This window comes from Enoplosus armatus, chromosome 12 (genome assembly GCF_043641665.1).
Source record: "Enoplosus armatus isolate fEnoArm2 chromosome 12, fEnoArm2.hap1, whole genome shotgun sequence".
In the NCBI taxonomy this organism is placed as follows: domain Eukaryota; kingdom Metazoa; phylum Chordata; class Actinopteri; order Centrarchiformes; family Enoplosidae; genus Enoplosus; species Enoplosus armatus.
The window spans coordinates 16,528,253-16,550,626 of NC_092191.1; the positions used below are offsets into that span (position 1 = coordinate 16,528,253).

The 22,374-nt window shown below is 40.7% G+C and overlaps 1 protein-coding gene across 1 annotated transcript; it reads right to left on the reverse strand.

Annotated features, from left to right (window-relative positions):
- Positions 1-1,064: 1,064 nt before the first annotated feature.
- sptlc3 (serine palmitoyltransferase, long chain base subunit 3) lies at positions 1,065-21,584 on the reverse strand. Its single transcript, XM_070915706.1, has 12 exons — positions 21,483-21,584; positions 19,699-19,890; positions 18,277-18,431; positions 17,156-17,304; positions 13,501-13,625; positions 11,906-11,999; positions 9,710-9,815; positions 7,996-8,215; positions 5,384-5,510; positions 3,360-3,495; positions 1,892-2,021; positions 1,065-1,774 (listed from the first exon to the last, which is right to left on the reverse strand). The coding sequence occupies exons 1-12, from the start codon at positions 21,582-21,584 to the stop codon at positions 1,649-1,651; spliced, it is 1,662 nt and encodes a 553-aa protein (XP_070771807.1). The 3' UTR covers positions 1,065-1,648.
- Positions 21,585-22,374: the final 790 nt, after the last annotated feature.

A 22,374-nucleotide genomic window follows, 5' to 3' on the forward strand; every position in this document is an offset into this window, starting at 1 on the left:
GTAAACACAAATGAATAACAGACGTGCCGAGGACGTCAGTGCCCGCCAATGCAACATTGGAGGCCACCTTTTCCCATCTCCTCCAGATCTTTATGGAACAGTACACTGGTATGACATCACAGATTTGGGAATTAACGAAACTGTTTTCTATCGTTTCTGACTATAGGAGCCAGATGTGAATGTTCACTTACAGAACAAAGTGATCTCGTATAGAGCGATCAATTTCAAGGGTTTTCTCCTTTAGGGGGAAAGGTCGTCTTTTCCTTAACTAGCTACGTTTATGTTTGCAGTTCATCCAGCATGTTTTTTTTTCACCCAAGGATCACATATTGTCTTTTAAGTCCAACTTGTAAAGTCTTATCACTTTGTTGTTTAAGGGCAGGAAAAAACACAAACACGGTAACGTCCTGGGGGCAAACAAGTGTCGACTAGATCCAATCTGACACATTGTGAAAACACATTTATCATCTATCTATAATCCTTCCTGTGTTAATCAAGTGATTACCCCATACCACGAGAATTTAGAGTTCGGCGCTAATTGCTAGGTTAGGTTTCTGTTGGCTCAGGTGCTGCATACTCTGCATGCTTACCTTCACAACTGTTACGCAGTGTGTGTGTGTGAAAGAGAACAGCAGGTCTTTAAAACATCAACAATTAAGCTGTTAAGACTTGGTGAATATGAGCAGCCTCGCCACAAAACAAGCCATAACACCTTTTCTATTCGGCGCAGGGGTTGTTGAGATTTAACTGCATGTCAAAGAAGTAATTGCCGCATGATCTATTAGTTACAGGAAGGTTATCATTTACTGTGGAGATGAAAGTGGTGTTACGCTGAGGAAAGTTTTATAAAAACAGTTCACGATGGAACGCGATTAAAGCATCTTCTTCATCTTTTGCTCAGTCAGTTCAGCCGTGAGTAGTGTAAATAATCATGTGTCAGGAAATGAACACAGTTCCAGAGGGAAGGTTCAGGACTTTTAGAGGTGTGTCATTTGGATAATTAATCAACTTTTGTATTCCAAAAACACATTCAGGAAGCTTTCATGTGTGGTATTTCTGTTTTTATTGGAAAAAAAAATAAAAATCTGCAGTACACCACAGGGGACGATTTCAAACTACAAATTCTTTTTCTATTACTTATAAATACAACTTCATGTTTAGGAAGGAAATGGGACTCCTTACATCAAATAATTAGCCATCAGCATTTTTAATACACACTGATTGATATTAATCTATGAGAAGCAAAATGTGTTTCCACAAAAAAGTTTAATGTCTACATATAGACATGAGTAATTAGAAATAAGTGTAAAAAAGGCCCTCTTTTGATCTAAAAATGTTAAACTGCCTTCAAATGCGAGTGCAGACGAACTGAACTTCAAAACTGGATGTGAGTAATCTCAATATAAAAAGTTAAATAATCAAAGATATTTTACACAGTGCTTCCAGCAGTGCTTGTGCAATAACTTCATGTATGTATTCACAAATACAACTCTTGTTAAGAAGCACAAATAAGTCTCCCATTAAATCACAATGTTTTACAAACATATAAAAAGCAGCTGCCAACCATTTGGCCCCTCCTCTGCTGTGAGACACGGGTGTTACTCGACGTTGTGCGTTTATGGGTCTGCTGCGGCATGGACACTTCGACTTAGTTTTGACACTGTGAAATGAAGGTGTCAAGGGTCTCATTGTGGAGGTCAGCGAAAGAGGAATATTTCCGCCGTGAGAACTTCAGACAGAGAGCGTCTCCCACCTCGTTCAGATGGTGCAGCACCTGAGGACAAAGGAAAAGTCTCAAAACACGGTTGTTTTTTTTAGATTCCGGTGGAGAAAATACCCTCTAAAGCCTCAGAGAGGAATTTCATGTTGGTCAAGTTCTGTGTGAGTGTACCTGGTTCAGCATGTCTCTGGTGTGTGCTGCAGACAGACAGAAGCGAGCTCGGGCCTCTGTAATCGGTGTGGCTGGAAAGCCGACCACCACTACACCTATTCTCCTCTCTAGCATTTCTCGAGCGAAAGCCCTGGTCAGCAACAAAAAACAGAAACGGTTATTAGTTTTTATAATATTCTAGTACACAAATGACTGTAGAGACAAAGAGTAAATCCCACCTAAAGTGGTAAAGTGGTAAACATGTAGCACTAGGATTGTTTCTTCTGTTTACGTCTTTTCAGAATTACCAAGCTTTATGACAACAAGCCACCTCTCACCAACAAGTGACACCACGAGCCTATAAAGGAGCCAGTGCTCGTGCAGATCTCTGTGGAAATGCAATTTACTGGTGAACAGAATCAGGGCAGAAGTGGGCCTCAATAATCACCTACTGAATATAAAACTGTACAACAACTCATCTCACATTTCTCACATTTTTAAGGTTTGAAGCCTCATCACATTAAAAGTCATGAGGAATGTTGCTCCTTCCAGACCCTCCAAATCCTTAATTATCTAGTTGGGATGTGTGGTATGAATGACTTGTGATCATTTCTGCAAAGTACGATAAATTAGAAAGAGCACACAACTTACAATTTTGAAGGGCTAGGAGCAGCATATCTCTGATGACTTTTACTTTAACAAGGCCAAGCAGTGAATAACTCTTCATTTTGTGGGTAAGTGGACAATTTGGAGAATTCAAACCTTAAAATGTTCTCTGAAAATGGTTTAGTGAATCTGACACAACAGAACCATTTTTTTTAGACTTTATATGATTACTGCAGAACCTCAATCCAACACCAGCATCTTTAAGATCAAGTAAATGGCCAGAAGTAGATATAATAGTCGAGTAGCTACAAATACACAACTTTCATGCAATTGTTGTGAAATGCCAAACAAATGCACTTTTGCATAACAAAAAATAACATTGTAATTGTTTTAGAAATGTCTGTTCTTCAAAATAATGTTTACGGATAAGTCCGATCACCATTAATGCCCATGAAAACTGAGCAGAAGCTCCTGTGGCAACATAGTAGCTTCTGATTATGCCAATTACTGTGGAGGATTGGCCTTTTCATGGATATTAATGGTGACTGGCATTGAAAGACACTTTATACCCAATTGATTATATCTGAGTGGCTCAAACAATCAGGGGTTATACCTAATCAATGCCTGATGTTGCCTCTTAAGTGGTTACAGAAACCCAGTATGCACAGACACAGTCTACACTACTGATTCATGGAAACTCTGGAGCAGTAATATGGCAGCCATCCAAATCACTTAGAGATGACACGAGGTGAGCTGTCCTGAAATTGCTTGTGACAACAAGGGATAGTTAATATTTATTGTTTCAAATTCAGTGAATATCCTGATAATATTACTCTCCTCTAAAAGAGGCCAGTGTTTCTGGTGAAAGCGTAAGTGTACTTACACCACTTTGCCTGGCATGTAGAGCAGGATTGGAACCACAGGTGAGTCATCATTGCCATAGATGATGAAGCCCATCTCCTTCAGTCTGGCCCTGAAGTATCTGGTGTTCTCTGCCAGTTGGCGGATCCGTCTAATGCCTCCAATTAAAACAAGGACACCACCAGATGTACATGAGTAAAGCACCAACTCACTGCTTTTTCCCCCCATATTTCCACTGTCCCCTGCAGGCAGGGACATCACCTGTCAGTAGTAGCTAATGTAGTGTGAGTTCTTTGCAGTGCCATCTCATCCAGAGTCCTGCACCTCCATCTGGGCCATTCCAGCCTCCACTATGAACTTGCTCATGATTACAACTCAGCTGCAGCAGCAGATGGTTCAGTTTTGTCCGCCTGACGGCATGGTATATGCACTAGCACGTTGCCAAAATTTGTAAATTGGATACGATGGATTTCGCGCAAAATGAGTGACTGCAGACTGCCACTGGAGCACAGCCATGACTGAAACGGAATACAAATAATGCTTAAGGATCACATGTATTTCAGATAAATATATTAGAAAACAAATCAAAGGCAGCAGAGGCTGCCTGCCCCGCTAACCCCCTGTGTTTCCAAATGCTGTGAATCGCTGGGGAGCCTGGTGCTCAGAGGCTGCAGCAGAGTTTGGCATGGCCCGGCCTTGGAACACAACTCTGTTTCCCTCTGATTACCTGGGAACAGATTGGCAGTTCTTTCATGGGGATGTAAGAGAGCACTTTAAATCCCCTTATCTCAGCAGAGAGAGACTGAGAGGAAAAAGAAAACACAACATTCAGGCATCTGCCAAAAAGCACAGGCCCCATTTTGTAAATTGTTCCTCTCTGCTAAGATAGAGGGCATGGGAGGTCAAAAACCTGCTGTCAGACTCAGAAATCATATGAGTAGGTGAGAATGTGTGGAAGTTGCTCTCCGTCAGAGTTTTGCCCTATTTCAGAGCTGTTGCCACCAGTTTGCTTTAAAGTGTGAAATTCAACATCAACGGGAAAGATGAGGGGGACAGAGGAAGACTGAGAGAAGGAGGCACAAAAACTTATCAGGCACATGTGCAAAGAGTAGGACGTTTCTTGTCACAGTGGGCTTTTATGGAGTCCTGATGGACGTTGTAGCTGATGTTTTGAAAGACTGTTTGCTGTGTTCCCTCCACTATAAGACAGGTCAAGACTGATTTTTCCACAACAGCAATTTCACTGGGCTACGTCAGATACAAAGCATGTCTGGTTCAGAGCCAGATGAGAAAGTTACTCATCTCTGCATGAAATTACAACACACCTCAGCCATAAGACACCAGGCTTTAGCCCTTGGAGTGATTAACCCATTATAGCACTCTACGACAGACACGTTGTGTATATGTTGACATGGCTGCCTATTTTTGCCTTCTGTCCACACTTTAAGTCTTGTGGATTTGGGTAAAGTGTATAAGACCAGTTCCTTACCACTGCTACCTCCATCACTACATGGACTAACTCTACTCCCACTAATACTCCATCTATTACAACTACTACCAGAACTACAACTACAATAACTCAGGAAGAATTGCTCTGGCAGTATTGCAGCTGGTCTGGTAATGACTACTTCCCTGCCCTAGTGTCTCATGCCATTAAAGCAGAAACTTTTCAGAGGTACAGCCTTCCTCACAACACACACATGAAAATGATTTCCTCCACGTTAGGGTCACGTGTGCTCAGGGACTGCACCCCCCCCCTCTACCACTGCAGACCCCAGTAATTGCTACCACATTTTCTGACCAAGCAGCTGTTTGTCTTTCCCTGCAGGTCTGGACTCACTCCTAATGTTAACATTGGTGCTGTCCTCTGGATTCGGTTTGCTATTGTTTCCATAAAAATTATATAAAAAGGTGTAAAAAATTTTATAAGCCAGACATAATATTTGTCTGCGTAAAGAGCATGAGGTTTGACGAGTACGCGGATAATAAGACTGAGATTGAAGGTGACATTCTCTGGAAGGAGCCGCAATGAGCTCAGACACTCACCCTCTGTGCTCCCGTCTTTTCCCATGATGCACTTCATGGCACGTAAGATCTGCTCAGTGACAGGAGGGGACATGGCCGAGGCGTATACTGCACTGTGAGAATGACTACGTAGGTATTCCACCAGCTCCTGCAATATAGAAATTGATGTTATTGAGAAAATCTGATGTTCTTACAGAAATAAACTTTCAGATAAAAATTTCAGATCTTCTATGTAACAGAAGTGTGGCCCTGCACTTTTATTTTAGCACCACTAGAGCGAGCTCATGTACAGTCAACACCTGAGAATCAATTAAAATACCTCAAGTCATTTCTCCATCACTATGACCATCTTGGCATTGACTGTAAAATAGCTCTGGATCCTTTCCTGCTCTCCACTCTGAGGGAGCCAGTGCACTAATTTGAGAAAGAACCAACGCTGAAATGAGCCAGAATGGGGACTGCCGTGCTCATTATTCCTAAATGTCAGCAGGAGATTAATTCTGCTAGAGGTTGTCGAGAGAAGAGCAGGATTTCAGGAAACTGATTTGGTTATGGGTCCCATGAGCACGTGTGTGTAAGTGGTCTGAGGTTGGAAGCCGGCCTGGAGCTGTGAAGGGCTGCTGCTCGGTGGCTGAGTGGTGGCCAGCGGGTGTGGGGTGATGACACGTAGCCGGCGATGCTGTCTGGCCACCATATCCACTCACCGCCATCTGTCCCCACTGGGCGGCGGCTGCGGCTTCCTCACTCACACACACACACACACACACACACACACACACACACACACACACACACACACACACACACGAAGGGAAGGGATTTTGGGGGAAATGCTCAAACGTAGGATAAGAACCCTGAAACAACCTGACATCTGTTTTTATTTAAGGCAGGGGATTTTCACCGCTTAAGGGCCCCGCAGGATTTCGGTGCGACCAAGACAAACCAGTTAAGAGAACATGTCCGAAATCCATCTCACGTCTGTGGCTGTGAAGTGACAGCTCGGAGTGTTTCCTCAGCCGCACGCTGGCCACAATGCTCATGTGGCGATACATGTCCACATTGTCACAGAGAAGGAGCGGTGCCAGAACGGCACGCGCACTGGTACATACTCGGTTCTTCAACGGATGTATTTAATAACCTAATTTCAGTGCATTCCAGATTTTGAGTAAATGGTTAATGAATAAAGCCTCCTTCATGCAAGGTTGAAGTGAATTAGAAGGAGCTTGGAGTGTATTTATTGGGGTATTTATTTTTGGTACGCTCATAAAATAGCTATAACATGACTATTTTCCAGAACACATCTGCTGAGTCTTTTGTGGGTAAACCCGAATCCACTTAATGTAGGATTTGGGGGATTTCACCACAACAACAAATGCGTCAAATTTAAAGGCTTTCTCTCTCTTTTCCTGCCTGCTTCTTTCAGGAGTTTACTACAGCCAGCTGTCAAACAAGGCAGAGTGTTCATACTTCAAACATTATCATGCTTGTTAAAAGTCATCCTGTTAAATCTGGAGCGCAGTTCCGACGCTTGCCACAAGAAGGGGCTGGCCCTTGGCCAGCTTTACCTTCTTATTATGGAAGAGCAGGGCTGAACCAACATAAGGCGAAGGCAGGAAGGGTCCCTCTCTGAATACCTAATTCAAGCAACATGGCCGTTTCCTCTGTTGCTTTCTAATCAACTGCCACAAACCCGGTGTGGTTATGTACTAAAGTGTACTTTTTAATGGAGTAAAATGGAATTACAAAGGCCCGGAGTCACAGCCTGGGGAACATTTGTTGGACACATGAGAGCTACGAGAGCGGTGGGGTGTGATGGAGTGTGAATGATTGAGTCCCATACTTATTTAAAAACAGGCCTGGGTAAAACTGTATTTGAAAATACTTTGTAGGATGTGTTTTAACATGCTTTGCCAAATGTGTTAGTGTTGTTACACTGACAATGGTTGCCAGGTTGTAAACAATGTCAGCAAAGTATCAGAAAGTCAGCTCAGTTATTTGACTAAGATTGGCAACTTACCCAAGGCTATTGGAACCGTTTCAGTGTGATTAATCCCACCTACATATATCTTGACATTTATCTCGGAGGATTATTTTTGCATAGCAACCAGACTCGTTTCTGCCTGACTGGAGAACCAACAGGTCTGCTGCAGTTCAGTGTTTTACAGGTGTGCTACGAACCAGTGATATGGAGGTCTGGGGTGTACTGGTAAGCCAAACTTCTCCACTGCCTATGTCCTTTATTAAACTAAATTTGGAATTATTCATCCATATCTTCCAGTGAACTCTAATTTGTATTATCCTGATTAATCTGTCAGATTCCACTTTTTTTTTTTTACATTTACATTTTATTTCATTCATATTGCCTTGCCTTTCTTCTCTCGTCACGTCTTCATTCACTCTCTACTGCCAACTATCTAATAAAACCAGAAAGCTTTGGGTGACGAATTGTTCTTTGTAGGCCTACCTTTATAATAAATGTGTGAAAGAAAATTAAGTATAGGATGAGATTCTGTGAACAAAGATTCTCAGGTAAGAAATGATTAAATGTATACATAAAACACAGGATAAAAATAAATAAATAAATAAATAAATAAATAAATAAATAAATAAAATATATATAGATCCATAGGAACCTTTTTCCCTGCGATATAGCCTCCTGCAGCCCCAAAGCTCTTGGTGAAGGTGCCCATCATCACATCCACATCAGCGGGGTTCACATCAAACAGCTCGGTCACGCCCCTCCCTGATGGTCCCACTGCTCCGATGCTGTGGGCCTCATCCAGGTACAGATATGCTTTATACTTCTTCTTCAGAGCAACGATCTCAGGAAGTCGCACCACTGAGCCCTCCATGCTAATGACAGAGAATCACACAAACAAAGAATACAGTGGCGAAAGGAACAACAGAGGCACAAACATTTTTTTTTTCATGATTTATTTTGGTACTCGTTAACAATTATTCATAATGAATATACATGTGAATAACTAAATAGCAATAAGGCATGAAATTATGAGGAAATTTAAAAGGTAACACATCTCATTGATTATAAACTAAACTCAAAAGTGACTAAATTTAAAAGGAAAAGAATGTGACCCTGACCTCACTTTATCTACTGCAGAGCATATGTGCATCTCTAAATGCATATTACATAATTTCACATGCCCCTATCTTCCAAGAATCTTTCTGCTGGCCTCTTTCGCTTTACTCCCACCTCTCTCCCATCTTTTCCTCCCCTCTGATGCGAGCCTTTTAAGGCTACAAATAGACAGCAAGAGTGAGTATATGGCTGGGGAATAGAGCAATCCCAGACCTGCTATCCTTCCTATGGCTGAGAACGTCTGCAGCCCAAATGACATAAGACAGGGTTTCACCAGGACCAATATGGACATCAAAGGCAGGCCCAGGATATAGCTAAAGCATGCTTACTCTTTATCCGAGCCTTTTGATGTTAAAGGGAGCCGAGAGATGGAGGGTTTGTTCTTTCGGTGCCGTACCAAGAGGCGACATTTCTTTAATGTCTGAGCCTCGTATTAGACATTATTGCCTGATAAAGGCAGTCAGATGATGTGCAATTAAGTTGTCGCTCAAATTACCAGGATTGTTGTGAAACTAATAGTTATATTGATGCCAACTGATGGCCATGTTCAAGGTTTTCCTCTTCACTTGATAAGAGGATTGTCACAAAGCTCTTAAGTAAACTTCACAGCTGACTGCGAATAAATGTGTTGAGGAAAAAAATAACATGTTGACTAAAATGCAAAATGAATACGACAAATTTTAGTTCAGAAGGGCTGAAATGTAGGGCGCGATTGAGGGCAGAAAGAGGGAAGAAAGGAGAAAAGAAAAATGGCCGTGATAAACAGTTGGAGCTGGGGGTGTAGCCAAGTCAATCTCTGTGGCTCCATTTGGCCTTGATTTGGAGCTAATGAGCAGATGGAGAGGGTCACTAAGATTCAGGATAGCTCACTGCCGGGAGAGACACACAATACCTTTCTCCTCTCTCCAGTAATCAAACGGTACCCGACCATACACACACACACACACACACACACACACACACACACACACACACACACACACACTATCACAATCTATTATTCAAGGGTGGAGAGGGAAGCAATTGAAAAAGAGTCCATTACATGAACTGCTAAACACAGGCTGAAAGCTCTCCTCAGGTTACAAATTAAGATTTCTACCTGAGTCTGGCTGTGCAAAACTCTGCTAAAGACCACCTGGAAGCCCATACTTACAAAGATTGATAGATCAACTCAACTGACCCAAGATATGTGTCTGTGGGACTGCGACTACACTAATGTGTGTGTGTGTTGTTGTATAATTACGACTGACCTATAGATGCCTTCCACCATGATGAGGATCTTCCTCCAGGGCCTGTGGGTCCGAGGCTGTCCTGAGCAAACTGCCTCTCTTAACATCTTCTCCAGACTGTGCATGTCTGACACACACACACACACACACACACACACATACACATAGGAGAGTGAGAGGGAAGGAGAGTGAAAAAGCAGGCAAGAACAAACCAATCTAATCTACATTCAAACCTCATTAAGGGAAAAAACTAAGAACTTAACATATACAGTTGTTTGCAATAGTAGTTTAGACTTGTACTATGAAATCACAAACAACTAAACACTTAATATATTTACAAAACATATACAGTCAGTATACAGTACACAGTATGGCAATAACCAAATCATAGTTTGCAAGGAACACCAACTAAATCCAAACAACAGTAGGTCGAGTATTACTTTTCACAGGGCAGGGCAGTCTACAGAGTACACAAGGCACTACTTTATCTGCCAGAAACACCTTCCATAAACCACACACAGGAAATACCTCTGCAGTCTGATGCTAATGAACACCTGCAATGTCTGTATCAGATTGGATTACTAACTGAGCTATATATGGGTCTGGCCAAAGGTCTCTTCAGAGCAGTCTGCATGGTTGCTTAAAAATTACGATTGAAATTTTGGCTTCAGTGAAAGAATTTCCCAGTGGCGTTTAGAGTTTATAACAGGTAATGGTGACACTATTAATGATCCTCTGCTGCACACCAGCAGGTGGCAGTATTGAATAGCTGTAGTTAATAAGAAGCACTATTCAAAGTATGACTGCAATTCAACCATTACCAGCTGAGCAGCCAGTAAACCTGTCAGAGATATTAATCTGTCATAGATGATCGATATCGCTGCCTCAGCACAAAAAACAGGTTCACTTAAGGAGGCAGCAGACGCTCCTCTGATAAAATCCCTCCCTGAAGCTCAGCAGAGCAGAGTACACCTAATGTTAGCAATATCAGCACTGAGGAAACCAGTGAAAGAGAAATCCACAGTGGTTTGCTGTGTTCACAGACAAGAATGAGGGAAGAATTATTTCTCAGTTAAGCACTGATTGAAGTTGAGCCACTGCCTGACACTGAGATACTGTATGACTGTGATGAAGAGGAAGGTAGTATTTGCAGGTGCGTATAGCACTGATCATCAGGCTTCACAAATGCTTCTAGCTTCACAAACAAAGCCTAACCTTCCATGAAAACATCTAATTATTTGAAAGATTTCAATGGCCAGTCATCAAAGGGATGACTTTTCTTTTACCTATGACTATTTAAAGTATTTCCAACATACAAGTCTGACAATGCTCGACTGGACAAACCAGTTCATCTGCTCTCTGGTATGAAATTCCACCTCTGTTAAAGATACGCTCAAACATTTCAATCACCATAGACAAGGTATCTCAGAAATTGTAGACGGTAGACATTAACATCTGTGACTTCTCTGTTGTTAACCCTCTTAGTAAATATTGGCCTTGTACTAATAAAAGAGTATATGAATGTCTGATGCTGGAGGTGTAGAGGCAGGGAGGGGTCAGCTACTCAGGTGCCTGAGGGCTCTTTGCCTTTAGACAGGCCTTTGGGATCAGCTTAGAGGACCCATAACTGACTCTGCTTGTACCTGTCAGGACACATTTGCTGCCAAAGGAGTGGCTCATTTGTCCTGTCTCCTGAGAGAGCAGTGGATGTTTCCAATGCAAGCATGATGAATGGCTGTATCATTCATGCTTAATAATTCTCCCTTATCATCTAATGACGATATGTAATTTGACAATATAATAGAGAACAGATAGTTTAAGTAAGATGGCATTTTCATATAAATAAACCTCTGCTGCTGATGGATAAAACACAGCCATGACTGTAAACTGAACCCATTTCATTAAACCTTTTGTATTTGCTGCTCTAAACACAGAATGTTAAGTAGGTCTTTCCAAAGGCAAATCCTGTACTGCACAGGAAGTAATGTGTTTCTCACAACAACAATTGTTTGAAATGAATAGAAGAAAAACCGGAACAGAAATTCAAACTTGTGGCAAAATACATCACAGTGCTATCAACAATGTTTGATTGGCAGGATCAATGAATGGCAAACTGAAACAACACAGATCTCATAGCTTAAATAATGCTGTGTATTGTGTTGTTGTAAGGCAGAAGCACTACGACTTATATTAAAACGAGAGAGTTTTTGGACTTACTGTTGTGTTTGAACACCCGGATGGTCGCTCCTGACAGTCTGGCCCCTAAGATGAGAGATGTGTGATTGAGCTCATCGCTCAGTATCAAACAACCCTGGAAATCAGCAAAGAGAAAAGACTTCATTCAAATTTCCCTTAGAGAGCTTTTCAATTGCAGTGTAATGGCTGAATCACATATTCCTGCATTCTTGAAATCAAACATTTCTTACAAACTCCACAATATTCATGTACGTGTGTTACACTGACTGTTTGGCAGGAATCTTTGGTTACTGACAAGATGATGAAATTTGCATAGATAGCGGATGATGGTGTTTTGGATTTAGTGAGAGCGCAAATTAGATTCTCCCTTGGGTACAGAGGAAATTAATTAGCGTGTAAACAGTAAACACCATCATTAGTAAAACTGTATACGGAGGAAAACCATAGCAGCGTGTGTTACCCACCTATACGACGAGAACGATCTGTTCTCTGAGAAATTGCTTGTTTGTTTATGCATTTCAAGATATGTTTTGTTGTTTTGTACTGTGTCCTTGTAGAATGTACTGTTCAATTGCCGTCGCTCTAAAAGGATCCACCTGACCAATTACATGTCAGCCCACTCCTCTTGTCCCGCCCCCATCCATGCCTCAATCATAATCACCTACATCTAGGTCCTCTGTGTATGATAATAGTTGCATGCTCTGTTGATGTTAGTCATTTCTCTTTTCACGTCTGATGAAGTTTCGACCCACAGACACGTCACAAATTTCATAATGGAGAGTATGGTACTTCAGATTCCATACAAATCAGCATGCAAATTAATTCAGCTGTTCCACGAAATGCTCTCCAGTATATTAGCATATTTAACACTAAAGCTCTAAGCATTTGACTGCATTAGTTTGAATGAGCTCTTGTAGAGGGTATGTTGACACCGTCTCAGTGACAGATACCCTCGCTTTGGCCTGGGGTCCAGCTGGCCTGGTCCCTGGTCTACCAGCAGCTGTCACTCTAATGTAGCTCTGCCTGCACAGCAAGGCCTGTACTGGCACAGCCTGTCCCTGTAGGATGGAGTTGGCAGTGTGGGTTGACCCCCTGCCCCTGTAGGGTTATTGTGGGGGCTGCAGCCTAAAGGGCTGCTACACCTCTTGGTCTGCATAAACGACCCTGTTCTCATCACTTAAACAGTCAACCTCTCCTTCCTCCTGTCCGGTCCAATCACAGATATTCATGCTGTGTGTTGCCCCTAGTAACCCATGGCCGTCTGTGTGAGCCAGGCTGGTGTGCCGACAGGCCAGAATATGGGTAATCATACCCTTGAGTGGTGCTCTTAACTAAACCTGCCCTTCCTTGTCTATGTTTCTGAAAGCAGCTATGCCCACAGCCTCGTCCTCCTGGCTACTGTAATGTTTAATTATGATTTTAATTAATGGGGGTGGGTCGGTAGTTGTTCGCAGCTGAGTTTAGTTGACTGTTATTCATTAATTTAGGCCATATGCAAGAAAGGAACAAAAGCTAGGCTAATTAGATTAATTTCTGCTGCGCTGTGAAAATTACACCCATATACAGTAGGATTTCCTATATGCAGTGTGTGGCATTTAGTTTGTAAAATCACAAACCTTGCCAACAATTGCTGGAATATTCATTGAGTTTGCAGCGAAACCCATCCCAAAAGCCATGGAGGACTCTACTCCAAGGAAATCGGCCACAAGGTGCTCCAGCTCTTCATGGATGCCCAGGTTACCTACAAGACAGAAATCACAAAAGGATAACTCACCCTGACAAGATCACTGTACCTGCTGGTTTATTCTGCTTGTCCTTTAGTCCCTGGGTTTTCTGGTTTTTGTCATCCAATCACAAGTTTTGACAGAGAGAAAACCCTGGACTACCAGCACACGCAGCACCTCACTCTCTAGGGATTTGAAGAGATTTATAGAGATTCAAGATGTGGTAAATTTGTAATTTAGCTCAACTACCCTTTTCATCCCAGGTAATGGCAAGGCAAGTCCTGCAAGGTCTAAAATGGTTCTGCAGCACATTTTGGGACTGAGGCAGTTGGTTATAACCCAATGTGACAGGTGGGGACCAGAATTCATTTAGAAAATTCATCAGATTGTAATCTGTCACCTGACACGGTGTTTTTCTAGTTTGTGCAATAAAGGTGGGATTTTGGGGAATCTCTGGGGTGCTTTCAATATTGCCCTTGTGGTCAGCTGATAAAAAAAAGAATTACTGTTGTAATAGTGAGCTACAGGGAGAGAGGTAGCCAGTGAAAGGTTCATATATACTGTACTTCATTTCTGCCGGCAAAGTTATATATATATGGTAGAAATATACCAGAAGGTGAGTTAAATATATTTTAACACACAGTTAGTGATGCAACTAATGCAAATGATTTAATAGTACAGTATATCACCCCATTCATTCTCAATATTTTAGAGACTGTGACTGTAAAGATGAAATTGGCAACATCCCAACAGATATACAGTAAAACTCTCAGTAAAAATATCTCTATAAAAGCATATTTACATCTAGTTCTTTGAAAAGCTACACAATGAAAACATACATTAATTCAGTTCCCATCAGCAATGTAAATAAAAAGAAGCCTGGTTTTGAGATGTCCTTACTGCAAATGCTGCATTAATTGCATATACATGGGATACTAATCATTGCAGTCATAATCAGTAACCACAGAGCGCTGGCATTAAAAAGTTCAAACAGACTAAATGTTTCAGGAAGGACTGGAAAATGGGTATTGACTGACGTGTATAAAACCATAACACAGTGAAGCAGCTCTGTCTTTATGGTGATTCCCATTCGATGCTTTCTATCGGGCCTTCAGCCAAGTCAAATCGATTCATACATTTCCTCAGCCACTCAGCCTCACAGCCCCTGCTGGCATGTGCAGCTTTTTTGATCAGACTGCATTGGCATTTGCTCTCTATATAGAACATTTTACTTAGCCTCGGCTTCATAGAGATGTCCTGCCTTCCTATTGATATGCTAACCTCATAAGGCTGCTCTAGGGCTGGACACTCTTCAGGTAAGAGAGAGTGGAGTACTTATTAGAGCTCCCTCACTTTTCTTACTTGGGTTAGCTGAAATAAAATGACACCTACACTGTCATATGCATCTCATTAAGCTTGGTTGCCTGTCCTCTGAATTACACCTTTCTGCCGTCACTATTATTGAAGTGTTGTTGACAAAATAAAGCTGCACAACCATTGCTGAGGTTGGAAAGCATTATTGTGGAGAAACAATAAAGATTGTGCTTGCAAAGCTAAATCCGTCTCTTTCATTGTAAGCCTTTACAACAAGACAAGAAAAATCCCAGCCTGGCAGAGTTAATCATTTCTATCACCAACCTCGAGTGGAGTCTCAACAGACAAGTACAGCATTTATGGCTTAGTCTTAACATGTGAACATGCAAAACAACTCCATTACATTAGTATACTAGTGCACACATTATAGTGAAATACTTACTGTGCTTGGTAGCTGCACTTAGTATTTCTTGGTAATTTGTCATTCATTTGAATGCATGACATCATTATCTAATTTACTGTACGTTAATGATTGCAGGAAATAGTGAGCTGTCCATTAAGACAAATCCATGAATGTTTGACATGTCTGTTTATTCACAGGGTGTGCTTTCAGTGCACTTTGTATCTACTTTCACATGCCTATTCAATAACAAAATACCGCAAATTGCACTCTCTGTGCACTTACATATATAGTTCTTGTGGGAGAATGACTTATAATTGTTGGTTACTTTTGTACTCAACTTGATTGAACTTGACAAAAACAATCTCTAGCAGTTTATCCAAAAGTCTAAAATTGAACGGCAGTTTCAAAAAGAATTGAATATCAGATAGAAGGAGAGATGATATTAAACATTTGAAAAAGAACCGAGCATTACAAACATTTTAACTTGAAAGAAGTACAAATATTTTTTAAATCAGATTTTTGTTTTGAATAGAGTGCTGGTAAATTTGATAAAAAACATATCCAGGAAATTTTGATTTGGAAGGTTTTTGTGTGCGTCACCACTACAAATCGCTGCATGTGAACTAAAACACTGGTGATGATGGCGTCATTGCTACTATAGAGATACCGGGGTCTTTAATAATTGATGCTTAATAAGGTCTCATGGGAGAAATGCTTGTTATTCCTTAACCCTCTCCGTGAGCCAGCTGAAACACAGATTACAAACCCAGGGAAAAACAGTCCCATTTTGAAAGAGACATAAACATGTAAATAAATCACATGAATGAATAATGGATGCTGCGGAGGAGTATGTGTGTGTGTGTGTGTGCGTGTGTGGGTGGTTTACTTGCACTCTGACGTACGTCTAACTAACGATCACATGCCCTTTAATTCCACTGGTTTTTCTGTTCTTGTCAAACTGCTGATATCATGCAACACTACGCAGCAACTCAACCCACTCTAAGCTTGTATGTCAGCTCACCTTCTGCTAGCCTGCTCTCAGTAGAAATACAGCACGTGGTGTCAGAAGTGCCATAAACTAAACATCACTGACAGAGAGAAACTACTTGTGTGGCCTGTTCAATGGGCTCCATAATGTTTAACCATTGGCAGGTTTTGACCAATAAACACACAGACGATGGCCAACCATCTGATCTCAACTGCTGCAACATTGCTATACATGAGATCCTGGCACACACAACCACTTAAACATCATCAGAAGCCGGGTTGAAGTTCAGAGGATAAAACGCCATTTAAAATTCATCTGAAGCCGCTATCCCACTTTCTGATCCTTGCTGTTCTAACACTTCCATCACATATAAGGTGTAGTAAGTTTCATAATGTTACATTCCACTATGATATCATTTCCCCTACTCCTCAGTGTGGACCAGTATGTAATGATCTCAGCTTATGCCCAAACGGTACATAATTCAACAAAGGTTGAATAATTCATAGAACATTGCAGCCACTGAAAGATAATTGAACACGGGGGCAGTATAATTCAGGAGAAAGATAATAAATGATGGCATATGTGATGAAGGAGATGGAGTTTTATTTCCAGTTTGATACTCAACCTATTCAGTGTCATCAGGGTTGGCCAGAGACTTTTAAAAGAAATGCACATGTAAGAAATTTGAGGCACTGTAAGCTGAGGTAAAAGAGACACCACCATATGCTCTTTTAACTTGAATTATGAAGTGGTAGTTTTTTGCTCAAGATAAAATGAATGCCCTTGTTGAAACTAGCTTAAGAGGACATCTGTACAACTGCACATTAACCATACAAACTCACCTATTTCCTGCCTTGTGCTGCAAACCCCAACCCCATACTGGCGCGTTTTGTCTATCACAGTTTTCAGGAAATCCGCGTTGTTCTCAGCAAAACCGAGGTAGTTGTAAGAGCCCATGTTGATGACATTGTGTATTGTCCTCCCAGTTAACCTGCAAGCACGCAAACATTAGGAATCACTTAGCCTTTCTTTTAGTTTTTCTACACATACACACACTCTAAGAATTAATTACACGTTATAAAAAGTAATCAACATTCAATTAAATATAATTGCTAATCATAAACTTGTTTCTTCATCAGTGGAGTTCTATTCATGAGAAGCAATTATAACAATGTATTTTCAGAGTAAACAGCAGTGACAAGCAGCATTTGTTATTCCTATTTCCTTGGACAATATCTAATCAAATCAAGAAATCACGTGATGCTGCCCTATAATATGTAAGTACACATGCAACTCCATATAGAATAAACTGAGAAAAGATGGAAAGTGTGAGTGTAATTATTACGTTCACATGCTCACTGTACATCAGTATTAGAGTTTTAAAAGTATTTTAGGAGATCTGCTTCATTTCATCAACTGGCCTGTATCTGCTCGCTGCTCATTTAACCTGCACACCACTACAAAACCCATCCGCATGTATCTTTACCCATTCACCACAAAAGACAAGCTGACTGCCCCATTTCTACTTTTTCCAGTCACGTTAAACCTCTTTAAACATGTAATCCACGCCTACCCCTTTTTCCAGATTCACACTGTCATATCCCCTCCCCACGGCTCTGCTCATATTCTTATTCATAATATATTCCCTGACCCTGCTGTGCAGCACAGAGGCATCTCAACTGTATCCATTAAAATTCAGTAAAATTCAGGACTGACAAATCCTTGCTGATGACACATTCCCATGTGCTTTAGTTTCTATCTTTCCCCATTAGCTCACAGAGGAGGAGCTTGATCTAGCCAATCATATCTTGGTTGTGTAGTTTTTAGCCCCAGAAGAGAGGTGTTCAAAAGCACTTGCTGGCCTGTCTTAAGCTGAGAAAAACATTTGTAAAATTGAGCAGTATACAGTATATGATTATGATGCTACAGTATGTCTATCATAGATTGGACTGGATTACAGTACCTGAATGTCCAGTTGTAGTCATCAGACACCCTCTCCATCAGGTCAAAGACAGGTCCTGGCAGGCTGCATATGGGACGGTTCCAGTTGTCTCGTACCCTCATGTACAGGTTTCGAGTGTAAAAGTTCTCAAAATCTTGATAAAGTGGTACGAAATCCTGAAAGTAAAAGAAACATTTTCAACAACATCACAGTATGCCAGCATCAGGATGTCACAGAGTGGTGGAACAATAACAGCAGGAACAGTGAGTTCTCAAATTCTGATCACACCGCTGACACTAAAAGCTATCCAAGCACTACAACGAAACAATCAATGTCAAAACTAAACGCTATTTAAAAAATTGCCGCTGTTGAGGTGAATTAAAACAACTACTCAGCAACAGTTTTCTTAAAAACCAAAGGATTCTGCACATTCTTTAAACAAGAGGCAGCTTTTTTACATACATTTCTCAAAGAAGTTAGTAGTGGGGGCTCTTCCATATAGAGCATGATTTGTGTTTGATGCTCTAACCCTGTGAGACCATACGAGTGTTCAATATACTGTGTCCACCCCTGTACTAGATCAAGCCCGGTGACTTTTGTGATGATCTTATAATCATTCAAACCACATTTTCAGTTGTTACCTTGGTAAGAGAGTTAGATCTACAGTACTGTAGCCTTTACATGTACTGTATGTTTTCATAATAATTCAAGACAATCTTCACAATGATCACATGACAAAGCTATTTACCAAGATTATTTGAGCCTTTGCCTTCAGTACCCCCTCTGCTGTGTGTCTGATCAAGTGAAGCCAACATCAGCACAGCTCTTCTTGCCTTTACTTCAAACAGTAAATGACTGTATTTGTTGTCAAACACAGGGAGCAAACTGTCTGGTTATTCTTCCTAGAGACTGCTTTATTGTGTCTGCCTATGGACATACTGCCTTATCAAGATAATGACACTGAAAACATGAAAACATGCATTTGTTATTATATGGTTATAGTTTTTTTTTATATGAGCCACACAAAACAAATAATTAACTACTTCCAACTCACCTTAACTGTGATTTTTGGATTTAAGAAATCAAATCTACGGTAATACAATGACTCTTATGTGGCAGAGCTCAGGCCTTATCTAGAATCCAAAGCACAGTAACAAAGATAGAACTTGAATCTTCTGAGATTTAATTAGGTCTTCGGCAGATATTCTCTGTGGTGTCCTGTCTCACCCATGGCAACATTATAGTGCAGAGGAACATGAAGGAAGAAGGCAGAAAGAGAGCTTAAGAGCGAAAATTGAAATAATTAGGGTGAAACAAAACGTGTTGACACCCAAGGCATAAATTCTCCTCTATTCCAACTGTCTTGGTACATGTGTGTGTCTACAGTATGTGTGTATGCCTAAAATATGCCTGTTTGTGCTGATTGCATGTGGTTTTACCTACCTTCTGTTCCTCTCTTTCCTGGGCAAGGTGGCACTTCTCTAAGCCCACAGCTCTGAGGAAATCTCTGAAGTAGCCAAACAAGGTGACAATGCCAAAGCCCAGGTATGTCATGACAGCCACGTAGATGGGCGCTTGTTCAAAGGACTCCTGTCTGTGCTGCCTGGAGGCGACACCAGTCCCTGGGCCATTTTTCTATACAACAAGAGGCCGGCATAAGCTGTCTTTCATTGCAGACAAGACACAATGCCGTTTGAATAAAAGTGGCTCGATTTCAAAGGAAGTGTTGTAGTTAACACACCAATTAACCTAAATAAATAGGAGTCAGACAGTGGCCTACTGGTGCACTTACAGAAGTCACTAAAACATTATTCAACAATGGAGCAAGAAAAACTGGAAGACCAAATAAAAGCTGCAAGAATATTGTCGTTTTGCATTGTTGACATTAAAATAATAAGAAAATAATTCACATTAAGGGATAATTTTGTGGACACACTGACTTCGTAAATATAAACCAGCATAACTGATACATCTGTACCTGATGAAAAGCCAGTTTGGGCTCAAAAGTTGTACTTTTTCTAAACATAATAAATGATTTCTAATGACTGGGATGGTAGCCCCAATTTTTGCCTCATATAGGTTTTACATGTGATACATTTGCATAGGAGTCACAAAGCTAGCATCTGTTCTGTCTCCTCACTTAATAACTTAATGTTGTTATGAAGGCGCAATTTACAAAGTGATGTCTGTCTATCTTGAGCAAAAAAAACATTCCTTCAGTTGCACAATAAAGAATATTTGAATGAATATATGAGGCCCTCATAATGGAACCTATGTTGTAATTTTGGTCATGCATAGTTAAGGAGATATGTCACTTCCGGCTGCCAGTTTTTGCTTACTTTAGAAGTTGCAGTTTGGATATCAATTCAAATTTCAGCGGACATACTATTCTTTTAACCAATATCTAAAAATATCTTAAAACACTAGCTTTCTGAAAAAAAAAATGATGCTATGATGCAGTTAATAATATTCACAATACGTTTATCCCCATTAAGTGACTTGTGGATTGGGGTCAAGATGGAGGACACTTTATCTGAGATTAGTCTATAATTGGGATGCAAATACACCATTTAGCTAGTTTAAATATCAGGATTGAAAAAAACAGAATGGCTTTGTACTTTAACCTCAACAAACCAGGTGACTTAACTTATTTGCAAAGACGAACAACCTTAGTTACGTCTAACTAATTAGTAAGTCATTATTATTAAATTATTCATAGGCTACAACGTATACAGACAAAGCTCTAGCTAGCAGTTAAACAAACGGCCATTGCGACTGCACCTTCCTCACCCACCTGGCCTGAAGGCAAAGAAAACCTGCTTTTGCAAATTTCAGGGCGAGGTCGTTTGTTCATTTATTGCTGTTTACAATGTTCTGCTCAGAGGAACTAACAAAGCCCCTGTAAACAGAAGGACAGTGGGCACAACTATTGGTATGGTAGGAGCTGCAGAAAACCACAATGACATAAATATCTGTTACGTGCCCAAGACAGCGCATTGCACTGATGTGATTTCTCTGTTTGTATGCAGAAGCGAGGTGAACCGTCTCTATGGGTTACAAAGTCTGCCTACGTCACAGAGGTTGTTTCAGGTAAAGAGCCCCAACATTTGCACACATTCAAGACTGTCTCTCCAGTGAGGTGGTGAAATACCTGGCGCCTTAAAGCAGGTGCACGAAATAATTGGGTGCACATTTTTTGTATAAATAAATGCAGCCGAAAGACATACCTCTCCCTTGCTGTGATGGCCATTTTTCTTGAGGTCTTCGCATTTCAGTCCATTCTGATTCAAATGTTGTTTTAAGTGGCCGTCAGCCGCAGTTCTCGCCATTTCCCTATAAGCACAGTAGCGACTGTCTCCTCTGTTTGACTGTCAGGTAATATAACCGGTGTGCTTTACTGAACTTACAAAGGTGACTTCCTCATTCTGTTGCTTCGGTTCAGCCTCTCGTGAGTTGTTGTGTTTCAACATCGCATGTGCTAATAAGGCTTCTTCAAAAGAAGTCACACTTGAGTTAACGCACTGTTTCGATATCATTTGAGTGTTCCAAACTCTCTCTTCCCCTTTATCCAAAAGTGAAACTTTCCAGCATTGTGAAAAAGCTCCAATTTACATATCATATGTACTTTGAGTCCTATAATAATATTTTCTTTGAATGTCATTTACTTTCCAGTTGGCTGAGGTAGAGTTTTGAATACTATATTTGAATATTTTCATTTACTGTAATGCTACTTTATACTTCTACTACACTACATTTTAGAGCAAACACTATATTTATTAGACAGTTTTAGTTACTTGTTACTTCACAGATTAAGATTTGTTTTGCATAAAAAAAGTTTCACAAAACTTGATCAGCTCTTATATGATGCATTGTTGTACGACTACTGAACAGTATATAATGTAAAATGATACCCTCTGACTCCAGCAGCTACAACAGTAAAATGCTACTTACAAATTATTGCATCAGTATCAACAATCCAGTAATATAATATATAATAATATAGAACTCACATGGGCCATTTTCCTGAATACTCTTGCTATAATAATAATACTTAGTGTACGATACCTTAGCAAGCTTTGGAGTACAGGACTTTAACTCTGAGTATGTTTATGAACTTGA

Bases quoted from the DNA above. Each gene is read 5' to 3' on its own strand.
- sptlc3 (XM_070915706.1), bottom strand. From the start codon at position 21,584: ATGGCGAGAACTGCGGCTGACGGCCACTTAAAACAACATTTGAATCAG. The intron at 5,511-7,995 runs GTTCCTATGGAT...TCTATATTGCAG, and splicing joins GCTATATCGCAGGGAAAAAG to GAGCTGGTGGAATACCTACG. The intron at 3,496-5,383 runs GTGAGTGTCTGA...TTTTAATTGGAG, and splicing joins AAAAGACGGGAGCACAGAGG to GCATTAGACGGATCCGCCAA.